The sequence below is a fragment of the Papilio machaon genome, chromosome 24 (assembly GCF_912999745.1).
Source record: "Papilio machaon chromosome 24, ilPapMach1.1, whole genome shotgun sequence".
In the NCBI taxonomy this organism is placed as follows: Eukaryota; Metazoa; Arthropoda; class Insecta; order Lepidoptera; family Papilionidae; genus Papilio; species Papilio machaon.
In genome coordinates this window covers 5,786,762-5,814,051 of record NC_060009.1, presented here as the reverse complement: position 1 = coordinate 5,814,051, position 27,290 = coordinate 5,786,762, and the positions used below count along the sequence as shown (strand labels likewise).

The 27,290-nt window shown below is 33.1% G+C and overlaps 1 protein-coding gene across 1 annotated transcript; it reads left to right on the top strand.

Annotated features, from left to right (window-relative positions):
- The first annotated feature begins 228 nt into the window (after positions 1–228).
- On the top strand, positions 229–26,060 carry LOC106713982 (serine protease HTRA2, mitochondrial). The gene is made up of 15 exons (XM_045683926.1): positions 229–418; positions 4,224–4,407; positions 4,804–4,966; positions 16,474–16,563; positions 17,549–17,725; positions 17,815–18,032; positions 18,250–18,466; positions 20,834–21,129; positions 21,678–21,809; positions 22,749–22,845; positions 23,474–23,641; positions 24,111–24,211; positions 24,572–24,636; positions 25,093–25,149; positions 25,895–26,060. The coding sequence occupies exons 1-15, from the start codon at positions 384–386 to the stop codon at positions 26,001–26,003; spliced, it is 2,109 nt and encodes a 702-aa protein (XP_045539882.1). The 5' UTR covers positions 229–383; the 3' UTR covers positions 26,004–26,060.
- Positions 26,061–27,290: the final 1,230 nt, after the last annotated feature.

Sequence of the window (27,290 nt, the reverse complement as noted above, 5' to 3'; positions counted from 1 at the left end):
GACTGATACAATTATTCTAATATTATTTTGAATTTACACGCCAAAATATAACATGACATAACATTTATTAAGAATAGATGTCAAAAAATAACAAGTAACGAGATTTTTTTATCGTTATAACCACATTTTAACAGCTAAAACGATTGCAAGGTAACGTTATAACGTTTCACACTTGACACATGGAGGCGCGGCATTGAAATGTCACTGTCAGAGTAAACAAAACGAAACATTTTCTCTTCTGTCAGTTCAGTCAAGCGGTTGCAATCGTGGCGTATGTTTGTTTTTGAGTTTAACTTGTTATCTTATCAGAAATTCCGACGAGTTGTGTGTATATTATAATAGTGTTACCGCCCACGCTTTTCCGCTTGTAAACAAATCCCAAAATGAGCGGTAAAATGTATTTCGGGGGTGTTGAAGGGTAAGTTGCATTAGAATAACTGCTATTACACGTGTATGCATTTATAGTTTTGTTGAAAGTAGAAAGGCTTACCTTGGAAATGCCTAAAAGTTACGAAACGATATATGAGAGAGGTCGATTTATGTTAGGTTATTAATAATTTTAATAGATATAACATGTTTTGCAAAAGTAAACATTAATTAGTCTAATATAGTATGGGTTCATGTTCCATATTGTTTGAGCCCGCCAATCAGATGATAAAACGGCGAGGTGTGTCGACACACCGACAATTGTGTTAAATATCAAAATGCACTTTATAACAAGTGAAGTAAGACAGAAGTTAATATTTATTACGTTTCGGTATGCAAGAAATTTGCATTGGTTGAAGACCTTGAATTGTAACATTTACTTTTATATATCAACGATGGATGTTCTTGTCTGTTTGTATTTTTTTATTTTAACCGGGCTACCTTCATATCCGGAACAAAAAATTTTTTTAGATCCTCACCTGATCCTGTTTCCTGTCTGACAATGAAAGCCGCGATATTTTTTTATTTTTACATTTGACAAATAAACTTAATGCATATATGCGAACCTCCTGGTTGTAATTCAAATCCTTACTAAGATATTACGTTACAGTATCACACCGTAAAGTATTTAAAATATAAAAAAATGCAGTTTAAAGTATAACAAAAACATCGCTTCCAAGTCAGTCGAATTTTAACAAGTAGTAATAATTTATCTATTAGCTTTATTACAAAACTACTCGTAACTGTCGCCCGCGGCTCCATACGAGCGAAATTAAAAAAAACCCTTAGGTAAGTAGCCTATGTGTTCTTCCAGACTATGTTTTACAAAGATGCCAAATTTCATTAAGATCTGTTGAGCCGTTCTGGAGATATCCATCCATTCACCTAAACATTCTCATTTATAATATGTATTAGTAATATTCCATACAAAACAGACATCGCCGCGGCAACTAAGCAACAGTGCTTTATTTATTTGACCTCTACTTAAATGCCAATAATTGTACTCTAACAACCACGCCTATTTATTTTTTATTTACGACAAAAACGGCAGAATTTATAAAAAGTTTAACTTTGGAATTTCTAAGGTATATCTTACATTAACAACATTATCTTAAAGTTTGTTTAATGGGAACAAAATTAAAAAGAAGGAAATTGACACATAGAAATCAAAATTGATGTTATGATAAATTCTCAAAAATAGCTCGTAATAAAATATTAGGCGACTTAGTGAAATTGTACCCATACTCGTATGACTCAGGTCTTAAAATATTTTTTTTTAGAAAGCACCTAGCATTAAGTACATCGAACTCTAAATTGCCTATCACTACACGAAACACGTACAATATGGCTTAGGTTATTCACCACATAATGTCAACAAATAAACCTTTACATACTGTATTTTATAAAAGCAGCACGGCAGTCAAAAATATTTTTATTCGTTGTTATACCTTGTTTGTTCGTTTTGTTCCTTATACTAAAACTATTTACATATTTACTCTAATTATTATTTCAATAAAACTCTAATATCACACATCACGTTGTTAATAATTTCCGCGCGATTCTCTTTTAGTTTTTCGTATTCCTTTTTCTAACACAAAAAGGCATAGGTCTTGATGGCCAGTATTTTTAATTCTGAATTCAACACATACTAATGTTTAAATAAGTTTTAGGAAACTTGCGTATCTTGAACAATTAAATCAAATAACAATAATTTTAGAAAACGCGCGCAAATTGCGGAGGTTCCTCACTCTGCAGCCCTGACCATTGTTTACTTGAGTCTTGGCATTTCGCAGCCAGTGGTGTACTATTTTGTGAATTATATATTTTGTTATATTTGTTATAAAATGTATCTAATAGAAAATATTTAAATAAATAATATGTAATAATAATGTTTATTTTCATTTTACTATAGGCTTACTAATATTATAAATGTGAAAGTTTAAATGGATGAATGGATGTTTGTTTGAAGATATCTCCGGAACTGCTCAATGGATCTTGATGAAATTAGGCAGAGATGTAGAATATATTCTGGAAGAACACATGGGCTACTTATTACGTTTTTAATTTTTAAATTCCGCGCGACGGTGTCGCGGGCGAAAGCTAGTTGATAATAAAAGCTACGTAAGTTAAACGTAAGTTTACACTGTCGTTAAAAATTATTATAACATTTTATTATCTATTTTTAATTAAAAGAGAGTTTAAGGGATGTCAATATAATTTTATTCATCTTTTTTGGGAGTTTTTAACAGTAAAATAGAGCTTTATACTTTGAATGCATAAAACAGTAATGAAAAGAATTGGTACGATCTGAAATTAAATAACCACAGGAAACTGAACACTACATTTATCAGGCGTATCTTTGTCACTTGACTTATTTCTAAGGTTATTTCCCTTAACTTTATGCGTTTTAGAGAAAGATAACGAGTATTTTCATTTGTTTTATCGTATGATTTATTTATTAAAAAAACTATTGTACTGTTCGGTCCGGCTTCGTTTGGAAATTGGTAGATATCGTAGAAATATAATGTAACTTTTTAACATATGATATTGTGAGTTCACACTGTTGGAATATTATGGAAGAAAACCGATTACACAACGTGTTTTTCTGTATTTTTCATTGTTTGTTTCAATATTTGCTCTTTGTTTGATCGTCTTATTACTATCTGCATCTATTCCATTTGTTGGTTACTCTGGATCGGTTGCTTCTAAAGTAGTCCAGTCACGAGGTGAAGAAATGTAACGGCAAGTTTACTGATATAATCAAACATAAAAAAGGACTCTACGAGAAAAAAATTGGCAATATCTGATCTAGACTCAAAGCGTCGGTGGCTCATGGGTTAAGCACTTGAAATCTGTAGGTCCTGGGTTTGAATCCCGCCACTTACCAATATATTTTTCGATTTTCGATTTACATATGTAAATTTATCCGACGTTCTTACGGTGAAGGAAAACATCGTGATGCAACCTGCACATATCAGAGAATAAATTCAATGATATGTGTGAAGTCAACCAACCCGCACTGGGACAGCGCGGTTGACTATATGGCCTAGTCACCCCTAACTTAGGGTAGGCTCCGAGCCCCTCACTGGGGACTTATAGTGAGCTGATGGTGATCTAGACTAGTCAATGTCTCGTTTGTAAAAAAATATCCAAGTCTAGTTCCTACAAAGCAGATAAATGCGTTCGTATGTGATATACGTCATAGTATGATAATAAAAATCTGCACTAAAACATTAATACGACCAAAAATCCATCAATTGATAACGACTTAATGAGATAGCCACAACGTAATATACTCGATATCAAGTAATATCGATAACGTATCGGTATTTATTCTTTAACAGTTTTCTCATGAACTTGGCCTCCTGCCGTCCGCCATGTTTGGTAAACATGCATTTTTGGATGTAGTACTTTTTTGGCTCAAGAATTCAAAGCTTACTTAAGCATTAATTTGTTAAAAAGTTTTAATAGAATAACTCAGAGTTATTAATTGATAAATGTTTCCTTAGTGTGGATTTTACAACTTAGACTAACATCAATCTATATATATAAAAGAAAGTCGTGTTAGTTACACTATTTATAACTCAAGAACGGCTGAATCGATTTGACTGAAAATTGATGGGCAGGTAGCTTACAACCAGGAAACGGACATAGGATAATTGTTACCCCGTTTTCTATTTTTTATTCCGCGCGGACGGAGTCGCGGGTAAAAGCTAGTTTACAATATGTTAGATTTTATTCTATCCTATTGATGTTGACTATATTTAAAGGTTTACTAATATTAACTTCTTCCGCAGGGGCGCGACACATTCGAACCTGGTTATCTGTGACGAGACCGGCAAGGTTGTAGGGCAAGCCAAGGGCCCCGGTACCAACCATTGGGCCCTGGGTATTGAAAAGTGCGCCTCACGCGTCATCGCTATGCTGCATGCTGCAAAACAAGATGCAGGCATACCTATAGATATGCCACTGGATTCACTCGTAAGTAGACTAATGAAGGTTTAAGTAGAGAGAACAGAGGATAGCTATATTTCATTTTTTGTTCTACTGACTGTATACGAAATCGTAATGCCCTAATCTATTGGACCCATTTAAAGTACATTGACTGAACAATGGTGACATTTTTATCTTATCTATCAGCTTGAATTTCTGTCAATTTTTTGACAGTCGAGTAATGTTATATGAGATGCGATTGTCGCTTCCTTTTCAAACTGATTCTGACAGCTGTCACAATGAACCTATACTAGGAATAAAAACATCATGTCAAAACATTTCTGTATTCGAAGTCGTTCAGATATCAGCTAAATAAGCAACCAATTCAGACTAACTAAGCTTCGACCAGCAAATTAACCTCCATTACGATCAATTGGCCACCAGGGACTGACGCTGTCCGGGTGCGAGCAGGACAGCAGCAACGCAGAGCTGGCTGCGCGTGTGCTAGAGGGAGACAAGTATAGCGCTCGCAAGGTGTATGTTGCGTCGGACACCGCCGGCTCGCTGTTCACTGGGGCGCCCTCTGGTGGCATGGTGCTCATTGCTGGTGGGAATTGAGTCTATTTTTAACCGTTTTGATTAAGAAATTTCAGATAGATTCATTGATTTGTCTTGGTTTAACAAAATGTCAATTTAGACGTTAGTTTTCCCAAATAAGTCGTGTTAAATCCTTTGCTGTACAAAATTGTTTCGTGTAACCTTGAACTTAAATGTAAAATGGAATCATTTGTTCTTTTTCCCTGTTTTAGTGTATTTCCGATACGATAATATCGAAGGAAAGGTCGGTTTATTGACACAATACTTTAAAAACCAAAATAAAATAAAAGTGCATTTCCTTCCGGTATAAAAAGCTAAGAATTACCTAAAAATCGACACTGGTTTCTTTACATTTTCTATAACATATTCTACTTATAAATTATATAAATGCGAATGTTTAGATGTATGGATGGATGGATGTTTGTAATTAGATATTTTTAAAACAGCTAAACTGATCTAGTTGATATTTGGCATAGATGGCATAATCTAGAAGACCACATAGGCTAATAATTCAGTTTTTTTTTTAATTCCGCGCACGGAGGCACTGGCTAGTCATTCATAAATTTAGATTCAACAGGCTTTGTTTTTTGATTTCTAAGCAAAATGGCATCATCATCAGCTCACTATACGTTCCCCATTTCGGGACTCGGAGTTTACCCTAAGTTAGAGGTGTTTCGATGTTTTAGTCGAAGCTACCAAATTATGATTTGTCTAAAACGAAGTAGAAAACGCTCTGTATCGTGCATATTTGTTAATATAAACGGTTAAAGTTTCATTGATGAGAGGAAGGTCAAGGGTTGGGGGTTATCAGCCGACCTAGTTTCCAAGTGTGTCCCCATTACGTATTTGTTTTGCTTCTCTCAATAAACAACTATGAATAGTCTACGGTTTAGATTTTTTAATTATTGATTGTCATCAGTTTCCATTGCTGAAATACACCTAAAAACAATATTAATATCTCAGTTTTTTTTATGAATTACGAGATAGATGACGATATGTTTTTGTAGGTTTAGACTGTAATTACACGTGTTGACTTCCCTTATATTTTTATTTATCTATATATATATAAAAGAAAGTCGTGTTAGTTACACTATTTATAACTCAAGAACGGCTGAATCGATTTGACTGAAAATTGGTGGGCAGGTAGCTTAGAACCAGGAAACGGACATAGGATAATTTTTACCCCGTTTTCTATTTTTTTATTCCGCGCGGACGGAGTCGCGGGTAAAAGCTAGTTTTTAATAAAATATACAATAATATGAGATACCAGTGTCAGAGCGAAATCCCACAGAATATATGTTATATATGTAAATATTTTTATGGTAATATGCATTCAATGTAGCTTACAGCAACGGTTAAAAGAATCTAATCTAAAATAACTAAAATATCACCGCTTACGTTACGTAGCACCGGTTACGTTTTAACCAAAACATTTTATTCGAATTTTAATTTAACCTCGTAAAGGGTAATCAATATAAATACATTTAGGGTGTAATTTAATATTAAACTATAAAATAAATTTAGGTTATCTTTATAATTTTAATTTATATTATCTAGATAAGTAGGCTTTAATTTCACCGACCTAGTTTCAGGGCAAGTACCTCTGAATTGTTACTCGAGCTCAGTACAATACAATACAATACAAATATACTTTATTGTGCACTATCATGGAGTTACATAAAAAGAAAGTACAACAGGATTTTCACAAAAGGCGGTCTTATCGCTAAGCAGCGATCTCTGCCAGACAACCTTTGGGTAGAAATTAAGCTAAGTAAACCAAATCGGTAGGGTGCACATGAACAGTGATAAGAAATAAAAATAAAAACAATAGAAATATTAATAAGAGAAAATAAACTAATACAATATTTCAGCAATATATAGTCAAATTAGAGCTGCAGATAGTGATCTTTGACATGTTTTTTAAATGATTCAATACTTTTACTGCATCTAATAGAGAGAGGTAAGGAGTTCCATAGTTTCACAGCGTAAACCGTGAACGATTTTGAGTAGAAAGAAGAAGTGTGTGAAGGAGTAAGAAGAGAAAAGTTTGTACTAGAACGCAAGGTGTGGTCATGAGTGAGATATGTAAACTTAAAACGTTCTTTCAAATAATGTGGAGCAAGTGGATTGAACAGTATATTATATAAAGTAGAAAGAATGTGAGCATTCCGGCGAAGACGGATTGGGAGCCACTTGAGCTTTACACGATATTCGGATATGTGGTCATATTTGCGTACCCCAAATATAAACCGTATACCAACATTTTGAAGGCGGTCAAGTTTATTTAATTGCTCCTCTGTGAGATCAGGATAGCAAATGTCGGCATAGTCAAGTATAGGCAGAAGTAAGGACTGAACAAGCGCAACTTTGGTAGGAATCGGAAGAAAATTACACAAACGTCGAAAAGAACCAAGGGCTCCGAACAATTTTCGACTCAATTCCCGTATCTGCGGTACCCAACATAAATTACGGTCAATCAGCACGCCAAGATTTTTCACAGTGTCACTGTACGGGACTATTATGCCATCAAATATAATAGGTGGTAGTTGATGCCAGTCAATTTTACTAATAAGACGCGAGCTGCCAACAATGATAGCTTGCGTCTTAGCAGGATTGACTTGCAAACCAAAAGATTTAGCCCAACGCGAAATACTGGCCAAATCCATGTTAGCTATATTTATAGCACTTGGTAAATCAGCTAAAGTCGACTGGTTATATATTTGGAGATCGTCTGCATATAGGTGGTAGAGAGAAGATATTTGAGAGCTTATAGAATTAATGAAAATTGCGAATAGAAGTGGGGACAACACGCCACCTTGCGGTACGCCGGCATTTATGCTACACCAAGAGGAATAATTATCTTGAACTCGCACACGTTGCCGACGCCCATACAAGTAACTATGAAACCAGTCAATAACAGCCGGAGATATGTTAAGAGAGCGCATAATTGCAAGTAAAATATCAAAATCCACAGTGCAGAAAGCATTGCTGAAATCCAACAATGTCAGCACCGTGAGCTTTTGATCATCCATTCCTAATCTTATGTCGTCAGTGATTTTCAAGAGTGCAGTAGCCGTACTATGGCCAGGACGGAAGCCAGATTGATATGGATTTAAAAGATTGTTGCAGGAGAGGAAGGAGTTCAGTTGTTGATGGACAAGGCGCTCTAGGACTTTGGACAAAAACGGAAGTATGGATTATTTATTTATTTTTATTTATTTATTTATTTACAACACAATAAAAACCTAAAATAGAACTATGTCCCACAAAATTATATGACATAATTTGTCTGTGGGATCAAAAAATTTAATTTAAATTTAAATTGATATAAAATAAAATTAGGTAAGTATGATAATTAATATTAAAATAAATTTAATTTAAATTTAAATTAATATAAAATAAAATTAGATAAGTATGATAAATTAAAATTAAAATAAATTTAAAGAAAGTATAATGAAATCAGTAATGTGAAATGAAGTTATGGCAATGAATTTAATAAATATTTTTTGAGCTTTTTTTTAAATTTCCCTTTGACACTTTCATCCGTAATGACTGCAGGTAAACTATTAAATATATACGGTACACGTTTTTTAAGAGTTCGGTCTCCGTATATATTATGTACCCTGGGCACCATATATTTACCTGCAATCATTGCTCGGGTATTGTAGGTATTACATATATTTTTAAAAAAAGAAGTATGCTCACGATTGTTAACTGCAATTAAATATTTATGTTTGACACTAACAGGAAGTAATTTACATATTTTAAAAAGTTTAAATGAGTCCTGATTATATTTTGATTTTGTTTTTTTATCCACAAGTAATTTAACAAACCTTAGTTGAATATTGTCCAGTTTAGAAATATGGGTTTTATGTGTGAGTCCATAACAATCGAGAGCATAATCGAGTATAGGTTCCACTAATGAATTATAAAGTAATTTTAATGTCCCTTTTGGAACTCTAAAACTAAGATGATAAAATTTGCTAAGAATATTCCTAAGTTTCTTACATAAAAAATTGACATGTTCAGTAAAAGAGAAATTTTCGTCTATTTTTACACCTAAATATGTTGTACATTTAACTCGTTCTATTGGTTTGCAAACACAGTTAACCAGGTTATTATGAAAGCAATCAAAAGAATGTGCAACTAATGATGGAGGTGACTCTGTTAAAGGTAAGTGTGGGGAATGTATAATTAACAATTGTGTTTTATCAGAATTGAGGACTATGCCATTGTCATGTGACCACTTGACAACGGCATTTACGTCTTGCTGCACAAGGCGACAGGTCTCTACTAAGTCAATACCGGCTCGCAGCACGCACAGGTCGTCCGCGTACATGTGCGCGGAGCAGTGTTTGAGTACAGCACATAAACTGTTTACGTGCATCAGGTAGCAGACTGGACCACATCCCGAACCTTGAGGCACCCCGCAATTGACCATTTTCTTATCACTTAACGTGTCACCTATTTTCACCCTATAGGAGCGAGAAGTGAGGTAGTCTCTAAACCATTCGTTCAGAGGCTTCCCCACTCCACATTCTAGTATTGCATTCAATAATGTGTCCGTCTCAAGGGTATCGAATGCCTTTTTAAAGTCAAAAAATATGGCTACGACATGTTTCTTGTCGTTTAAATGATTGTTTATTTCATCTGTGAAATTAGACAATAATCTGTTTGTACTTTTCCCCTTTTGAAAACCATGTTGTGATCGGGAAATTATACTATTGCTCTGTAAGTAATTGCCAAGCTGATTTACAATACATTTTTCTATAATCTTTTCTATACTAGATAAAATTGCAATTGGTCTATAGTTAGAATATATTTTCCGGTCACCTCTTTTAAAAACGGGACGAATTATTGCTTCTTTAATTTGATTAGGAAATGAGTGATGTTCAACAGACAAGTTAATGAGTTTAGATATGACTGGACTTATTTTGCGGCTAATTAATTTCAAATCTGACATCCGTATTAGATCGCTACCAGGAGATTTCTTATGGTTCATTTTATTAATAGTCTTTTCTACATCAGAATCACTGACAGGCTGCCATCTCATATTTCTATCTGCTTGCTGTACATAGTTATCCCTATTTAACCATTTTTCATTGCAGATATGTTTAATTTGAAGAATTTCTGCATTAAATGTGTTTGCAAACCTATCTGCTATACATTTAGTATTATCCTGCATATTCATATTATTAATTATTACACTATCTAAAGATTGCTTATTTTTCCCCAGCAATGAATTTATTCTATCCCAAACCATTCTTATATTATTATTGCAATCGATAATACGTTGCCTATCGTATTCATTACTGCTTTTAGATATCACTTTATTGCATTTATTTCTATATCTAGTATAATCAAGTCTCTTAATCATATTCTTCGGATCATTGCACCAAGCCCTAAACATCCTGTCTCTTTCCTTTATCATGTTTTTGAGTTTATTAGTTACCCAACATTTATTATCTCTATGACTAGCACGTACTGTAATAGTTTTGTAACAATCATTATAAATATTTGAGAATATTTCATGTAGGGCATCATATAATTTAATAGGGCATTCAATAGACATAACCATATTAAAATCAGTGTTTAGTAGTCTCTCCCTAACCAAACGATTATCGAGCACACGTCGTACTGTAGTCGCAATACTGGTAACGCGAGAACCGCGGCCAGCCGCCGAGTGCGACGTGATGTCAGCGGATCGTTTCAATGGTGAGCCCGATGATCCTGCAACGACACAATTAACGCTAGATGGAGCGCGGTTCCACTGCACAGCGGCCGAAACGATATAATGATCAGATATTTTTTGTTGTATAACTGCTGAGTTGATTTGTGATAAGGGAGCTCTGATATATATGTGATCCAGACATGATTCTACAACATTATCCTTAAATATTTCTTTTCGGGTTACTTTATTTATACATTGCACTAAGCCGTATTCTGCTAGTAAATTTTCGTAGTCAACAACATTATTGTCTTGACTTTTCAATATATTTATATTAATATCTCCACACACGAAGAGTTTGGTATTTTTGGGCAAGTTTTCTAATATTGCACGTAACTCGGTCAGAAACTGTCTAATTCTATTATTATTATTTATTCTTGGAGGTCTATACATGGATAATAAATATATCGGATCATTGCTGGTCTCGTCTAGTACAATGCAAACACACTCCGCTGAGCGCATTTTGCTAGTATGTTCTGTCTCAATCACTCGAGCCGGCCACGACACTCGCGTATAAACCAAAACACCCCCTCCCGTTCGATCTGTACGTGTAAAACTATGTATATTGAATCCCTTAATCGTATACAAGTTAATCATAGAGAAATTAATATTTGGCTCAGTTATTACAATAACATCGATGTTGCTTAAGTTACAATATAAGGTGACAATTAATTCATGAAAGTTCTTTTTTAGAGATCTAATATTTATGTGCAAAATACAAAAATCATATTTATATTTGAGCTTTTTCACCCATGCATTTAGATTTCCTACTTCAACAGTGTTTATTCTTTCATTGTCAGTAATAGTAATGATATTATCTAAGATCGTGAATTTTCATTATCATAGTAAACAAAGTAGAAACTGAAGGAAAACATTAAGAAAATAGATTTCTAATCTTTCTTTTTGAGAAGATCAAATATATCTTTTTCAGACCTCACCCAGGATGTTTTATTGCCATCCATCTTCTTAACCAAAATCTTCCCATTAGACACCCAAATATATTTGTAGTGGTGCCGTAGCTCCTTCTTAGTAAACCATAATAAAGTCCGGGTTGATTTAGTGAGGTCCTCATTGATGTAGACTTTACTCTTGTTTATGCCACCAGTTATCTTGTCGCTTGTTATATCACTTAGCTTGTGTCTTTCTGCTAGCCACGCGTCGCGTGATTTGGTTCCCGATGCTTTAAACCCGACTATTATGGATGCAGAACTAATACCTTGTTTTCGTGGTTGATTCCGTCTCACCCATTCAATATTATCATCACTGACATCGATCATCTTCCCTAGCTTACTAACAATTTCTGTAACATTTTCGTCTGGCATTGCTTCAAGACCTACAATTTCGATATTCTGCTTGCGAGTTAATTGCTCATAGTCATGTAGCTTTTGTTCTAATGCAGTATTGCACTTTTCCACATAAACGCACTTATTGTTTATGTTTTCCACTGTCTTTTCAAGTTTGCGTATTTTGTCCTTTGATTTTTCGTGCTCAGCTAACAACGTGTCATATTTTTCAGAAAGTAAACACATGCTATTTTTTATACATTCCAACTGTTTTATTAGGCAAGGAATAATATTTACGTTTTTCTGGATATCTTTTAGTATCTTGTCATGATATCGGGCGTCATCTTCTTGATCATCGTTAACTGAGTCATCCTCATCAGTACAGTTGTTGCAGTAGATACGGCTTATCCCAGCTTTTAAATCAGCTGCTAGACCCTTTACACAACTTCTATGAAACGTACCCTTACACTGTCCCTGACATTGGAAATGTGACCCTTTTTTTGACAAAACTTTCTTACACTTTTGGCAATCCATTATTCGTTATTCGATAAAAATATACACATATACAAATACTATGTTATTTAATAATTTTCTAATATATTTACTTTTAAGAAAATTAACAAAACAAGTTATCATAGCAACCGCTGACAGATATTGTCGGATATTGGTCGATAGTCCGACGGAGAGGATGGTTTGGACTTTTTGGGTAGAGGAATTATTTGTGCCTCTTTCCATAGATTGGGAAATGACCTGGTGGTAATTGAATAATTTAGGATGCGTTTGATGATGGGAATAAGAATATCAAGTAAAGGAATGACCATCTTACGGCTAATGCAGTCACCGCCAACAGAGTCAGAGGAAATGGATAGAATACTCTTCTCGACATCACGATCTGTGAATTGACTAAAATTGAAAGAGCAGTTACTGGAGTTGGGTATACTAGAAAGATATTTTAAGGTGTTCGATTTATCTATGTTACTTATGAACGATGAAGAGGAAAAATGGAGATTGAGACCATTTAAGTCAGTATTATCTGTTGGAGAGTTTTGTTGCTTACCAACTCCAAGTTTTCTAAGAAATTTCCAGACCTTGGCAGGATCTTCATCTTGAACAGATTTATGGATATGGCGTCGTTGTGAATCTCTACACGCCATATTGCAGCGATTTCGAGCTATTCGAAGCTTTTCACGATTTTCATCGCTGGGATTGGCCTTGTATTTAGCCTTGGCTTTGTTTTTTTTGTTTATTAGATTTCTAATATCTTCAGTTAGCCAAGGTGCAGGTGCGTGGCGAATTCTCACTGGACGAATAGGAGCATGGATATCGAATAAGTTGACTAATATTGAATTAAATGTGTCCACCTGTTCATCAACTGTCTCGGCACTGAAAATTACGTTCCAGTCGGTGTTCAGGGCATCCTTTCTCAATTTATCAAGATTCATGTTCGCAAAGTTGCGCTGAAGTAGAAATTTTGACTTTGCCTTAGGAGGTCGGATTTTATATGACATATAAATAAGGTCATGATATGAAAAAGCATCGGCAGCACATTGACCATGCTTAGCAACATGATCAGGAGAAGAGACAATTATTAGGTCTAGAAGTGATGGGACGCAATTCGGGAAGAAATGTGTGGCTGAAAGAGGAAGAATGTGCATATTGGCTGCCTCAATAATATTATTTAATCTTGCAGATCTTACGTCTTGTTTTAAAAGACACGTATTAAAGTCTCCCATAATAATGATATGATCGTATATGGATACGAATTCTTCCAGGAGGTGTTCAAATGCCGAAAAGTAGTCAACTGTTGAAGAAGGACTGTATAGGACTCCTAGAAGTAGTTTTGTATGGCAAAAGAGTATTTCGATAAATAAGTATTCTGCTGCGTTCACGTCTTGATTTTGATCTGAATTATTAATAATTGAAAACGGAATGTGAGAACGAAGATATATAGCAACGCCGCCACCTCCCCGTTGTGTGCGGTCGTTGCGAATGAGAGTAAACCCTGGTAGAGAGTAAGAAGTCGAGGCCAGGCAGGGTTTAAGCCAGGATTCTGATACAAGAATGGCATGTATGTTTTTGCTATCAAAGGTGGCTAAAAAGTCGGGGTAATGTGCCGGTATACTCTGCGCATTTATATGGACAATATTAAAGTTTTTCGAGACATCTGTAAAATGAGAGTTTAGGGCCACATCATTTGGAGGAATACTTACTTACTAAATTCTTCTAAATGTACAATCGCCACCAAAGTATTACAATAAAAAACAATTAAGCGAGTACAATCGCTACCAAAATTGTAACCATATAAATGAAATATTTTGTTTTTATGTTCTGCTGTCGCCCGCGACTCCGTCCGCGCGGAATTAAAAAATGTGATAAGTAGCCTATATGTTCTTCCTACATCTGTGCCATTTACATCAAGATCCGTTGAACACCTTCAAACAAACATCCATACATCTATCTAAAAATTCCCATTTATAATATAAGATTAGTAAGATTATAAACAAATAATGAAATACGCAGTATTTATGTTTAAAGTTAATTATTAATTAATTAAAACTTAATAAATAAATTCTACTTATATTATTAATGCGTAGATTTGCATGGGTTGATGTATGAATGTTTCTAATAACTTAACTCCAGTAACTAAAACAGATTACAATCTGAAATAACGTGCAGGCTACTAACTCAATTATTTGATAATTCTTAAAATAAAAATTAAATGCCAAGCGGAATTTATGGAATTTCGAGTTATGTCATTTTACTGGTGTGATAAAATCTTTTAAAAGCATTATTGGTATGTGCTTAAATAATCTAAACGTACATTTATTCTGACAAAAAAAAACCTGTTAGTAAATAGAGGTCGCCCGCCGATGTAAATCGGAAATGATTATTATTCAATGTCGCAGCTGACTGATTAACATCGATTTTTTAATCGATTAACCATAAACAAGACATTGATAACTAAATCGATTACGACTCGAGTACTTGCAGCATTCTTCGCCATATAAAAAAATCGATTCTCTTAATTTGCTAAGGGTTAATGACAAAGTATAGTTAAAATAATGTTCTAATTATTTCAACATCGACTTCAAGTATAAACATCTGCGACCGAGACTCTCACGAGTTGCACTTTAGAATGGCCATTGAGGGGGGTTTTATTTTGTTTCACATAACCCTGTCTTTCCCTCAGAAGGCAGGGTATCATTCAGGATGAAGAGCCCCCTTCCCCGAAAAAAAAGTATAAATGTATAAACATAAAATTGAAGTGTCTAGACGTAATATCGAAAAAAAATGTCATGTTTCGTACACATGATGTATTAGCGTTGCTGACGACGAAAAAACAAAATTTCAAGTTCATGTAATTATCGTTAGGAAAATATCAGTCCAAAGTCCTTAAATAATCTATTTGTACGGAAATACCGCTATGCTTTTAACCAGTGTTACAGTCAGCTGCATAAATATAGTGGCAGTCAAGATATCCAAATATATAGGAACACCTAAAGTGATCAATTATATAAGTACAACCAAAGTCATAAAATTAATTGAAGCATTCGCTCTGCTCAAAAACATCGGAGCGTACACATCGTCAAATATATGAGTACATTCAAAGTGCCCATAATTATAGTAACAGACATAGCGTCAATAGTAACGAAGCATCTAAACTTTATGCAGCTGACTGTACAAACAGACAATATCTTATTCATCCTTGTATACACGCGTACATGTTTACATGATATAACTACTAATGCAATTTATATAATGCCTCTGTTATGTAAACAAGCACAAAGTAATTTATAAGTAAACTTTACAATGCTACCTATGACCATGCTTTATTGACGCAATTTGAGGACAGATAGAATTTATATCTGTATGGAACCAGGAATGCTAGTGTATCATTTATTATGGTCACCATATTTTAACTGACATAGTTAAGCACACGTTATCAAGCTTAGGCACGTACACAAGGCGAGATAAATCGTCGAAACTAATATCGTAAGGTTGCGTCGCGAGTATCGCGTTGCGCGCGCTCCATACACAAAACGTTGAATCGGCAGTACACGCATAGCGACTATATGTCAACTGTATAGATTTGGTCCGCCATCTTGAAAATTGCTGCGACTTTTCTCACGACGGTCTTGACAACAATCGAGGGACTGTCTTTGGTGATGAAGGATAGAAATGTCGACGCGCGCTGTATACGCACCTGTATAACATTTTTCTGCGTAAGTCGCTTAGTAACAACTCGCCGGGTTTCGAAGATTTACGTTGCTTTGTGTACGAAAGGCTTTAGGCTTTAGTTCTAGTGAATGTAGATTATTTTGCATTTATAACTTTTATGATATGATTGCAATAATCTTTATTATTATATTGACTACGTGCATGATATAAAAATTTATAACGATATTCAGTTTCTTCAAAGGAATATTTCTACATAGTCAGTTTATTATTTAATTTAATTATCAATCTTTGATATGTTTTGTTTCAAAGTGATCATTAATATTTTAGGGACTGGTTCCAATGCGTTATTGCGCACTTCTGACGGCAAGCAACATGGATGCGGGGGGTGGGGGTACCTTTTGGGTGACGAAGGAGGGGGTAAGTTTACAAATGTCACCTTTTACTAAGTAATCTAAAGATTGTGATGTACCAAAGAATTGATTTTGATATTACCTTTTATTGTTTTGCAACTAAAAAAAACTCTAATTCATATAAAAGAACATTTTTATAGGCCATAAATTTAACTGTCATTTATTACTTAACAATTATTGTACTTGCAACATTAAACGTGATATATCTTTTTGAAACAATATCTGTAACAATGTATCATTATTTCAATATTAAATTTCTAGGAAATATAATATTTTGTCTCTAAATGTCACGTAGAAACTATTAATTTAAAAAGGAGTAAAAATTATGGCAACACTTTGTACATAGTGTAACAAAACGTTATGGCAACATTGTGGCTGAGTTTTTTTAACGATAAAAATAAATGAATCGTTTAGTTGAGAAACCCCATAAGTCAGTGACTTGTAGTTCTACTACATATTTTGTAGTTTATTTTATAAATTTAATAAGTGATTGAGAGAGAAAAATTGATAAATTAATGATTTTTGTACTATTTTGTTCGTTTGTTTGAGAAACCCCATAAGTCCACCAACTTTAAATCATTATTGTTATCGAATCTCGAATCTTTTTTAGAGATTCTAACATTATTATTATTTATCATTGGTTCACGATGTTAATGCTAACTTAACCTGGAAAAATGTTTTTTGCTTCTCCTGAAAATTTAATATTTTTGACTTATGGGGTTTCTCAAATAAACGATTCAAATAAATTGACGAGATATCTGAAGACACATGAAGAATTAAATTAGTTTTTTAAAAGTAACTTATGATTGCGTGAATAATATTTGGCAGCCAGCTTCATTTGCATAATAACTACAATGAAAATAAAATCTAGTGTACAAGTCAAATCCGAATCATTAATTGCATCGTTATACATATTTTATAGTGGTTCTATTATAATTTTGTACTATATTTAAGTTAGGATTTATTTCTTTACTAGTTGTGTATTCCACCAGCATATTGGATAGCATACCGCGCGGTGAAGACGGTGTTCGACGACGTGGACGGTCTTCGCGCCGCGCCGCATCCCACACACCGCGTCTGGGAACTCATCCGGGAACACTTCAATGCAGACACCAGAGCTGACCTACTGCCGCATTCTTATAAACACTTCGACAAGTCATATTTCGCTGGTATGTTTAACAAGTCTTCTTACTTTCTCAGGCTATAGTTTTTTTTATCAAACTATAACTTTTTTAAGAGAATGTTTGTATGTCCGCAGGTCTGACGGCCAAGCTGTCGCAGCTGGCGCGCGAGGGCGACGCGCTGAGCGCACACCTGCTGGCGGCGGGCGGGGCGGCGCTGGGCGCGCACATGGCGGCGCTGTGCGCGCGCGCAGCTCTGCCCGCGCCCCGCCTGCGCGTCGTCTGCGTCGGCTCCGTGTGGCACAGCTGGCACGCGCTCAAGCCCGGCCTGCTCACCCAGCTCGCCGACAGACAGGTGAGATAGCAAACTTATAGGCGCAGAATTTGTACTTCACTTTTTCAAATACTAAGAGCCATACATCTGTTATGATCAATGTCATTTTGACTAAATTTTTGTTTCAATATTTAAAATTAGTCACGGAATTAGTGACTTTGGAACATTAGAGCCTTTTATCTCTTTTATCTGTCATACTCTGCATATCAAGTATTCCAAATATTTATCTACATTCCAGGTGAAAACTGAACTGGAATTAGTCCGTCTGCGTGTATCCAGCGCGATGGGCGCGGCGTGGCTGGCAGCTAAACAGGTTAACTACGACTTGCCCAGAGACGACTCAGCATTCTGTGACGTCTTTTATACCTACCGACCTTCTGAGATGCTCAATGGTAACGTAAACGGTAATATTAAAATTAACGGTAAGATAGAAAACGGTTACCAAGGATGTGGATGTGAGGATTGGAGTAACTGGAGCTAATGTACTCTTTTTGTAACATTAATTTTCATGTTACAAGGTAATGTTACATCGTAAAGTAACATATAAATCCTAAGTTACATATCAATGTTATATTCTAAAATCAGAATATTACATATCTAATTAAATTAATACGATATAAACTTGAGAGTAAATTTCAATATTAGTGTATAATACATTACTTAGCTTTGTCTTCAATTGTAACACAGTGTCAATGTCTCGATTGCTCAAAGTTTGTTAAAAAAAAGATTAAAAAACTTTGTAATAATTTTGTCATTAGATTTAGGATGTAACGATAATTTAGTTTACTACGACATATCAAAATAAATGTTACATTAGAAGTTATTAATGTTACATTTAAAGTCAATATAGATGATTTGAATTTATTTTAAATATTATTTTAAAAAATAACGCCTGGTTGACAGTACAGTAGCGCTGGCCTAGCATGGACCGTTTTGGTTCACTGGCGCCAGTTAATATTCATATTGTGCCAATTGTTGCCAGCGCTGATTTTCTAAACCAGGCATATAGTCTAAAATTTTTTGACTTTTTATCATGTTTTATGCAACGAATTGTTAATAGATTGTCCTAATTTCAAGTTTATATTCTGAAATGATAATGTTACAATGTAAAATAATTTATATTTTTTAATTTTATAACCAGTGTATATCATAGTTAGTATTTTTGTATTTCTTCTTGCCTATGTAATATGAATAGATCTGATTACATTTTGAAATTACATTAGAAACTTTATATTTATTTTTAAGATATTAAGAATAGTGATTTTTGAGGTTAAAAACTTTTAGAATTGAATAGGGGAAATTTATATATTATTCAAGCTGTTTATTGTATATTCATATTCAGATCTGAAATAATTATATTTCATACCAAAGTGAAACATATTGAAATTGTAACACTGCATAGAGACCTACATTTTTTGAGAGTGATTTTACAGATTAATCTCTTTTTTAAGCATTCAAAAATAATATTAAAAAATAAAAAATCAGTTAAATTTGTGTCATTTTATATAGATAATGGATAAATATTAATAAGAAACTTCTATTGGAACATTCAATGAAACAGATATATTTGAATAGTCAGTAAATTAGTTTTTATTTTCTTGTATACATATAGTTCCTAAATGTATTATTTAAAAAGAATATTGTTATATGCTTTCGTTATTTACTTTATATTAATACATACTTGATATTTACATGTGCAGTTTAAAAATAAATAAAATGATAAATGTATCAATATTTTTCCTTATATTCTCTTCTTATGTAAAACACTTGGCTGTGAAGCTTGAGAAATATATAAGCACTAGATTATATACTATTTTACATTTTGAAATAAAGTATATAACAATATTCAACAGTCATTTCTTATTTGTTTTAAGTGAACATTTATCTAAGCACATTGACATTCAAGTGCATTATATTTTGTAAAATAAGCATGTTACTTGTTAATTAACATAATATTATTGGCCTTAAAAACATTTATATTGTGTAAAATAATAGCAATATATAAATCACTTTGTTTTAATTGTTAACAAATTATTAAAATATACAATTTTATAAACTTTTTGTTTTATTCTGGATCTGGATCTCGCCCGCGACTTCGTCTGCGTGGAAGTAAAAGAAAAATTTAATAAGTAGCCTATGTGTTCTTCCAAGCCATGTTCCACATCTATGCCAAATTTCAACGAAATCCTCATCGAAACAAATATCCATGCATACATCCAAACATTCGCATTTATATTATTAACTAAGATTATAAGATGAGAGATTAATTTGACAAAACAATCGAACATTTAAGAGAGAATAGTCCTAGATACGTATTTATATTAATCTATACCTTACTGAAAATAGCTTAATCGAAATGGAAAATAGCGAGTTATATTGAACTGTTATGCAATTGTTATGCTATTCGTTAATCGTTATATTTTTGTTATCTGCCAAATAACGTAATGTTGCAAGAATTTCTATTTTTCAAGAAACGTTGTTAAAAAAAATTAACACTAACACACATATTTAAGTATGAAATAAATTAATTAACTATTAACCTTAATCATTTTATAAAATATATAATGTGATTTTTAATTGTGTGCTGCAACATTTTCTATTTGAAGTCACACAAATATAAAACTGTCAATGTCAACCGTATCAATTTTGAATCAATGTCACTTTCAAAATGTCAATGGTTCAATCATTTTTCAGATTTTTGAATAAAAAACCTATTTTAAATATTAATTATAGATGTTCTTACCGTACAATTACTACTTATAAGCAACGAAAAAGTGAAAAAGACAATAGTTATGTTTTTAACGGCATTTTACTGGCGGCAGCCGGTGTTATAGGTTACGTGAGTGTTAAGGAGAAAGTTTCAGCTGCTACTATAGTGAATGATAGTTTAAAAGGTAGAAGAGAGAAATATAACTTTATAGCAGACGTGGTAGCTGTTTCTGCTCCTTCAGTTGTGTATATAGAGATCAAAGATGGGAGACGACTGGACTTATATACCGGCAGTCCGATAACACTGTCTAATGGTTCAGGATTTGTGGTGAAGGAGGATGGATTGATACTGACAAATGCTCATGTTGTTGTCAACAAGCCTAACGCTATAGTAGAAGTTAAACTTCTTGTAAGTTGACTAATTATTATTGTTATTTCTTATTTTGTTTAATTTTTTTTCTGAATACAAGTACAATTATGATAATTTGTATGATAGAGGCTATTAACAGTAATAAACATTTTGATGTTAGTTACAAAAATTATTAATAAAACTTATTTTTTGCTTCATAAGTTTATTTTTCAACTAAAATGCGTCATCTAAGCAGATATTAGTAATGTACAAATATTAAAAGCCCAATTAAATTGTTTAAACTTTCATGAGACATTATAATAAATTAATTAAGATTGGCCTACATCATGTATGATCTGATGATGGCACCAACTAGTTCAGACGCGTCGGGAGTCCATTTTCAGGGCAAGTGTTTATTTTGAGATCTTCAAAGTCATGTCACGTCTTGCACTCAGTTAAGCCATTCTTAACTAATTAATAAAAGCCCAATATTTAAGATTTCCATGATTGTTCTATGTAATCTATCTTACCTTAATATTGGTATGGTAATTTATTTGGTCAAATCCATAACTTCAACTTAACAGTATCAATGTTTCACAATATTTCAGGACGGTTCAACACACAAGGGTGTTGTAGAAGATGTTGATTTAAAATCAGATTTAGCAACACTCCGTATTCCAGTTAAAAACCTACCAACAATGAAGCTTGGCTCCTCTGCTGATATAAGGCCAGGAGAATGGGTGAGATATAACTATTTAGTAAATTAAAGACTTGAGAGGTGTCAAGGGACACCCGGATGGAACGAAGTTCCTTTCAATTAATTAGTGAAAGAACCAATGTTTATTCTATGAATAAAAAACTTAAGTCTTCACAAGAAGTACATTTTATTTCTATGAATTTTCGTTATATATTGTCACGTCGTTGCCATGGTGAAGTAGCGCTCATTCGTCGTTAACATACTTACTATAGCAAAAAGTGTCGTGACAACTTTTCGTAAGAATTTTTTCCGTCTAGCCCCCTTTCACAACGCGCGATAAGGAACTTCGTTCCAATAACTTCTTTATTCAAATTGAAAGACCTTGCATAATCTTCATGAAGAAGGTTTTTATCCTTTTGAATTTAAATTTAAAAAGATTGTTAAGTTCAAGATTTTGAATGGAATATAGTACATTCTTTGCATAAGAACTGAGAGTGAAGGAGTCATTTAAATAGTATACTGTATAAGAATAATTGTTATTTTTTTTACATTTATTGAAAATTAAAATCAATTTATTATAATTCAAAAAACTAAGTTTAAGTTTACATTGAACAGTTAAGGTAAGAAACTTTATGGATACAAAAGGGTTGCTTTCAACCCTTTTGTATCCATAAAGTTTGTATCGTGAGGATTCTGCTCTTATGTTCTATCAAAGATTTGGTAGACGGCAACAAATTAACTAGAGAAAACATATTCAAGTACCATTTGTCTTAAAAATAAAGTTAAATAATCCACTATTTATTATGTCACTTAGCAGTTTCCTTTGACTATGTCCGTGTGGAGATAGTGTAGCTTCCCAACATGGAAAGAATTTTTCAAATTCATTCAGTAGTTATGAAGGCTATTCAATGTTAACACTTAATCTTTGCTCTTTATAATATTAGTATAGATAAGTAATTGTAAATGTTTTGTTATGTTTCAGGTAGTAGCTATGGGTAGTCCTTTAGCTTTAAGTAATACAGTCACAGCTGGGGTAGTGAGCTCTGCCCAGAGAGCTAGTGAAGAGCTCGGATTGAGGGGTATGTTTAACTAACTTTAATACTGTACATATGTACTATATTTCACTTCAATACAACAGTAGATTAAGTTATCAAAGGAATATATAATGATGAAGCACCAATAGTCTGTTTGTTAAGGTTACGGATTTCCGATCACATGATCAATGGTTCGAATCCCGCCATTGAACTATTTTCGTAAACCATATCCTAGAAAAAGCCTAAATCTGAGTTGGAATGGTATAAGAAATATTAGTGATTTAACAAAAATCTGCATATCTTACTAATATTATAAATGTGAAAGTTTAGATGTACGGATGGATGTTTGTTTAAAGGTATCTCCGGAGCAACTCGACAGATTTTGATGAAATTTGGCACAGATGTACATAGTTTGAAAGAACACATAGGTTATAAAGTTTTTTTTTAATTCCGCGGTGAAGGAGTCGCGGGCAAAAGCTAGTATTTTCATAAAAAAAGTAGTCGTATTTTAATGTAAGCCTAGATTTAATAAAGCAATCCAAGAAAAAGTGTTATACAGAAATACTTTTGACAGTTATGAGTTTTAGCAACAAATAAAGTGTTTGTCTATGGTTAATACTTTATGACTAGACTTTTAATCAACATTAACAAAATGGAATTTTATGGTGAACAGGTAAAGATATGGTATACATTCAGACAGACGCACCTATCACGTTTGGCAACAGCGGAGGACCACTAGTCAATTTAGACGGAGAGGCAATCGGAGTGAACAGTATGAAGGTGATGTCGGGGATATCATTTGCCATACCCATTGACTATGTCAAGGAGTTTTTAGCTAAGAGTATGTACATTTTGTTAAATAAGACATTGTTTTTTTAAAATTAGATTTGACAGAAAGAAAAAAAAGAAATAAAAAACATTTTACTATATATAGAACATAAAATAACACATAGATCAAGTTCGCTTCGTTATTTAGACGTATTCTGTTGGCAGCTTACTCGTTTGTCACCTTATGATAGAAAAAAAGATCAATGTGATTAAAAAAAGTATTTTAAAGAAAAAAAAATATTTTTCCTAAAGGTCAATAATGTTTTACGAATGCAAAAAGAATTAGTGTATTTATTTTAATAAGAAATGATATTGTACTCATTAACTAATCCAACGAAAATAGTTATATCTTTTAAAATATAAAATATCTCAATATTTTAAAAAATTTAACTATTTTCGTTGGAGAGGCCGGTCAATTGTCAAACATCTTGTGACAGTTTTTTTCTTCATTAATTTAACATTTGTAATCTAATATTAATTAGGCCGTAGTAAGTCACCGCCGGTGTCAAAACGTTACCTCGGCATCACGATGCTTTCTCTCACACCCAACATACTTATCGAGCTCAGGATGAGGAATCCAGAGGTAATGGACTAATTCATTTTAATAAAATTTCCCTTTTTGTAGACATAATGCATACTAAATTCATCTTTCTCACATTTTCTTATAAGGAAAGGGAAGGGATAGTGGATTTGATGGAGGAGGGGACGCATAGAAAGGGGAAATGACCTCTTTCAGTGCATGCAAATTTTTATATAAAAAGACACTCAATTGTTCTTTCATCGCTAAAGCTTAGTAAGAAATCAACAATTGACTCATTAAGTAACAATTAAACGACGTCCAGGTCTTAAATACTGTTAAAACAATGTAGAAAATAACATAAATTATTGTATTTCTCATATATACTGAAGGGTCTCATAATATCTTTGTTTTTGTTGTTATCAGATGCCTTCAGATATAAAGCACGGTATCCTGGTGTGGAAGGTTATCATTGGCTCTCCGGCTTACAAGTAAGTTGACACATCGAATAAATGGCTTGTGTTACAAAGATCACAAAAAAAACAACTATAATCATTTAAATAAATTAAATATTTTTACAAATTAAAATCGTCCAAATTTGACATTCAATAATGTGACACGAAACACCAATCAGGAAGCGTGACGTCACACCGTAAACGGCGCCATTGTAATTGTTGATATTTTCATACTTCAGAATTCAGTACCTCAATATAGAATTCAGTACAACAACAACATATAGAGATATGATTCTACTCTACAATACAGCGTGACGTCACTGAAGACGCTATGACAGTTTATCGTGTTTTGGCGGGATTTTGGAAATTTATTTTTGAAGACGCAAGATACATTTTTTTTTTAAAATAAATTGGTTTTCAGAGTTAAACGATTTTAGTAATTTGGTACACAAACTTTTTTATCAGCGATGACTTAAATTGTTAATATTACAGTGGCGGACTACAACCTGGAGATATAATAACAAACATCAATGGGAAACCAGTTTATAGGTAAGATATTTTGTTGAGGCAACACCAGCCTCGGTGTTGAGTGGCCAACACTTTTTGTACATTTTTTTTTACTTGTCATTATTTTTTTTTTCTATTAATAAAACGTCTTGTCATCGTTAGCATTTCATCAGCAAAAATAGTTTTATTTTCATGCAAATTTTTATAAGACTTTAACATTTTTAAGATTGACCATGTCTAAAATTGAAAGAAATGTGAACAAAAGTTATATTGTCCTTGTTTTTTCAGACAGTGAAAGGGATGTAAATAAAAAGTAAAAAAATAAAAAGATAAAAAATATCTTTTTATTTTTTTTTACAGTCAAAATCTGTTATAACGACATCGAAGGGACTACTCATATTGAGTCGTAAAAACCGATAGTTTTAACAACCGGTGACAGGTATTAATAGGAAAGATATGTATATAACATTCAGCCAGGACCTTTGATTTTGGTCAATTTAACCGGTATGTTGTTCTAAATGATGTCGCTATAAACGGTTTTGACTGTAATTATATTTCTATTTTACGTTCAGTATCACAGAATTAATTTTACCAATGACATTGTTTTTTTTTGCTCCACTGTACATCCATGTTATTTACATATAAATTTTGGTTAAATCATCATTTTTTTTTTCTTTTTTACGGTTATTAGTTATTATGAAAGTCATGTTATTTATCTATAGATGAACTTAATAAAAAAAAAACTAGTTTTTTGAGCAAGTCTACAGTTAATCTGTTTTCTTAACAGTGCGACAGACATCTACTCCCTTTTAGAGAGTACTCTAGGCCGCTTGGAGCTGGAGGTGGTGCGAGGACACAAGAAGATGTCTCTCACTGTCACACCCGAGATACATTGACTGGATACTTAATAAATTATCACCGGCAAATCTCGAACACCGTCTATTTGTTATTCGTCTAGACAAGTTATAAATTCGACAAATTGCATATTGAATGAATTCAAAATTTGAGTTATTTTGACAGATGTAAGGTTGACTCTTGATTGGCTTTTTTTGTTATTCAATTTGAGTCTTTACAATTTGCCTAAGTAAATAATAAACGGGCTGCATTCAATATTTGTTTATGTTATTTCATAGCATAATGAAATACAGATTGATTATGTAAAATAAATAATACATTTCTACTTTTAAATATAACATTGGATAATATCAAAATACATTAATGCATAATAGTTTTTTTTGTGAAAAAAAACTGTTCTGAAAGAGTATAGTCAAAACCTGTTTAAAATTATTGTCAGATTAGATAAATCTATTTTTAACGAAACAATTGCAAATTGTAAGATACAAAGAAAAAAATAAAATTTTACATCTCAAGTTTAGTTTATAATTTTGACATTTTATGATAAAAAAAATTCATATATATAATTCGTATTTAAATTTTTAGTAAAAAGTGCTTCTAAGATACATTAGAAGAAATTATTTATAACCCCTACAGCAATTGCTATTAGTAAGATCTAAGTACACCGTTTTTTCTTGTCTCATTAGATTTCAAATATCTGTCAAGTTTTCTAAAGGTATAGCGTTATCTCCTCTCACACAACGTACTAATAGTTGGTTTCTGAGATGAAAATCCCTGTAAAACAGTGCTATCTCTGTTTTGTCAAAAATAATGAATGAAGGTCTCAGGAATCAACATTAAGTCGCATAAATAATATGAGACAAAATAAAATAAAACAATGTAAATTATGTGTTTTTGTATGTTTTTGTATTATATTTAATAGTATATTAAGTGTTGAATGTTAAGTTTGTCAATAAAAATATTTTTTTCATATAATGTTTCATTTTATTACATAGAAATATGACTGATTTTTTTATATCAAAAGATGGCAAACAAGTTAACGGTCACCTGAATTCGCCGAAATAGCGAGACGACCGTCGTACATAGACATCCGCAAATGTAGATCCGTTGCCTACCTTTAATCAACGGAACGCACAGAAAGAGGATGTTTCCTCTTCCTATGCGTCCCCCTCTTCTGTTAAATCCACTTTCCCTTCCCGTCCCTTCCTAATAAGAAAAGGATGAGAAGGGAAAGAGGACTAAAATTGGTTACGGCACCACACTCATCAGACTGTACGCGGAATTACTTCCACGTCTGTCGGACGTCTGTCTTCTGTGTGGTCGTGGTA

Bases quoted from the DNA above. Each gene is read 5' to 3' on its own strand.
- LOC106713982 (XM_045683926.1), top strand. From the start codon at position 384: ATGAGCGGTAAAATGTATTTCGGGGGTGTTGAAGG. The intron at 4,408-4,803 runs GTAAGTAGACTA...ATTGGCCACCAG, and splicing joins ATATGCCACTGGATTCACTC to GGACTGACGCTGTCCGGGTG. The intron at 21,810-22,748 runs GTGAGATATAAC...GTTATGTTTCAG, and splicing joins ATATAAGGCCAGGAGAATGG to GTAGTAGCTATGGGTAGTCC.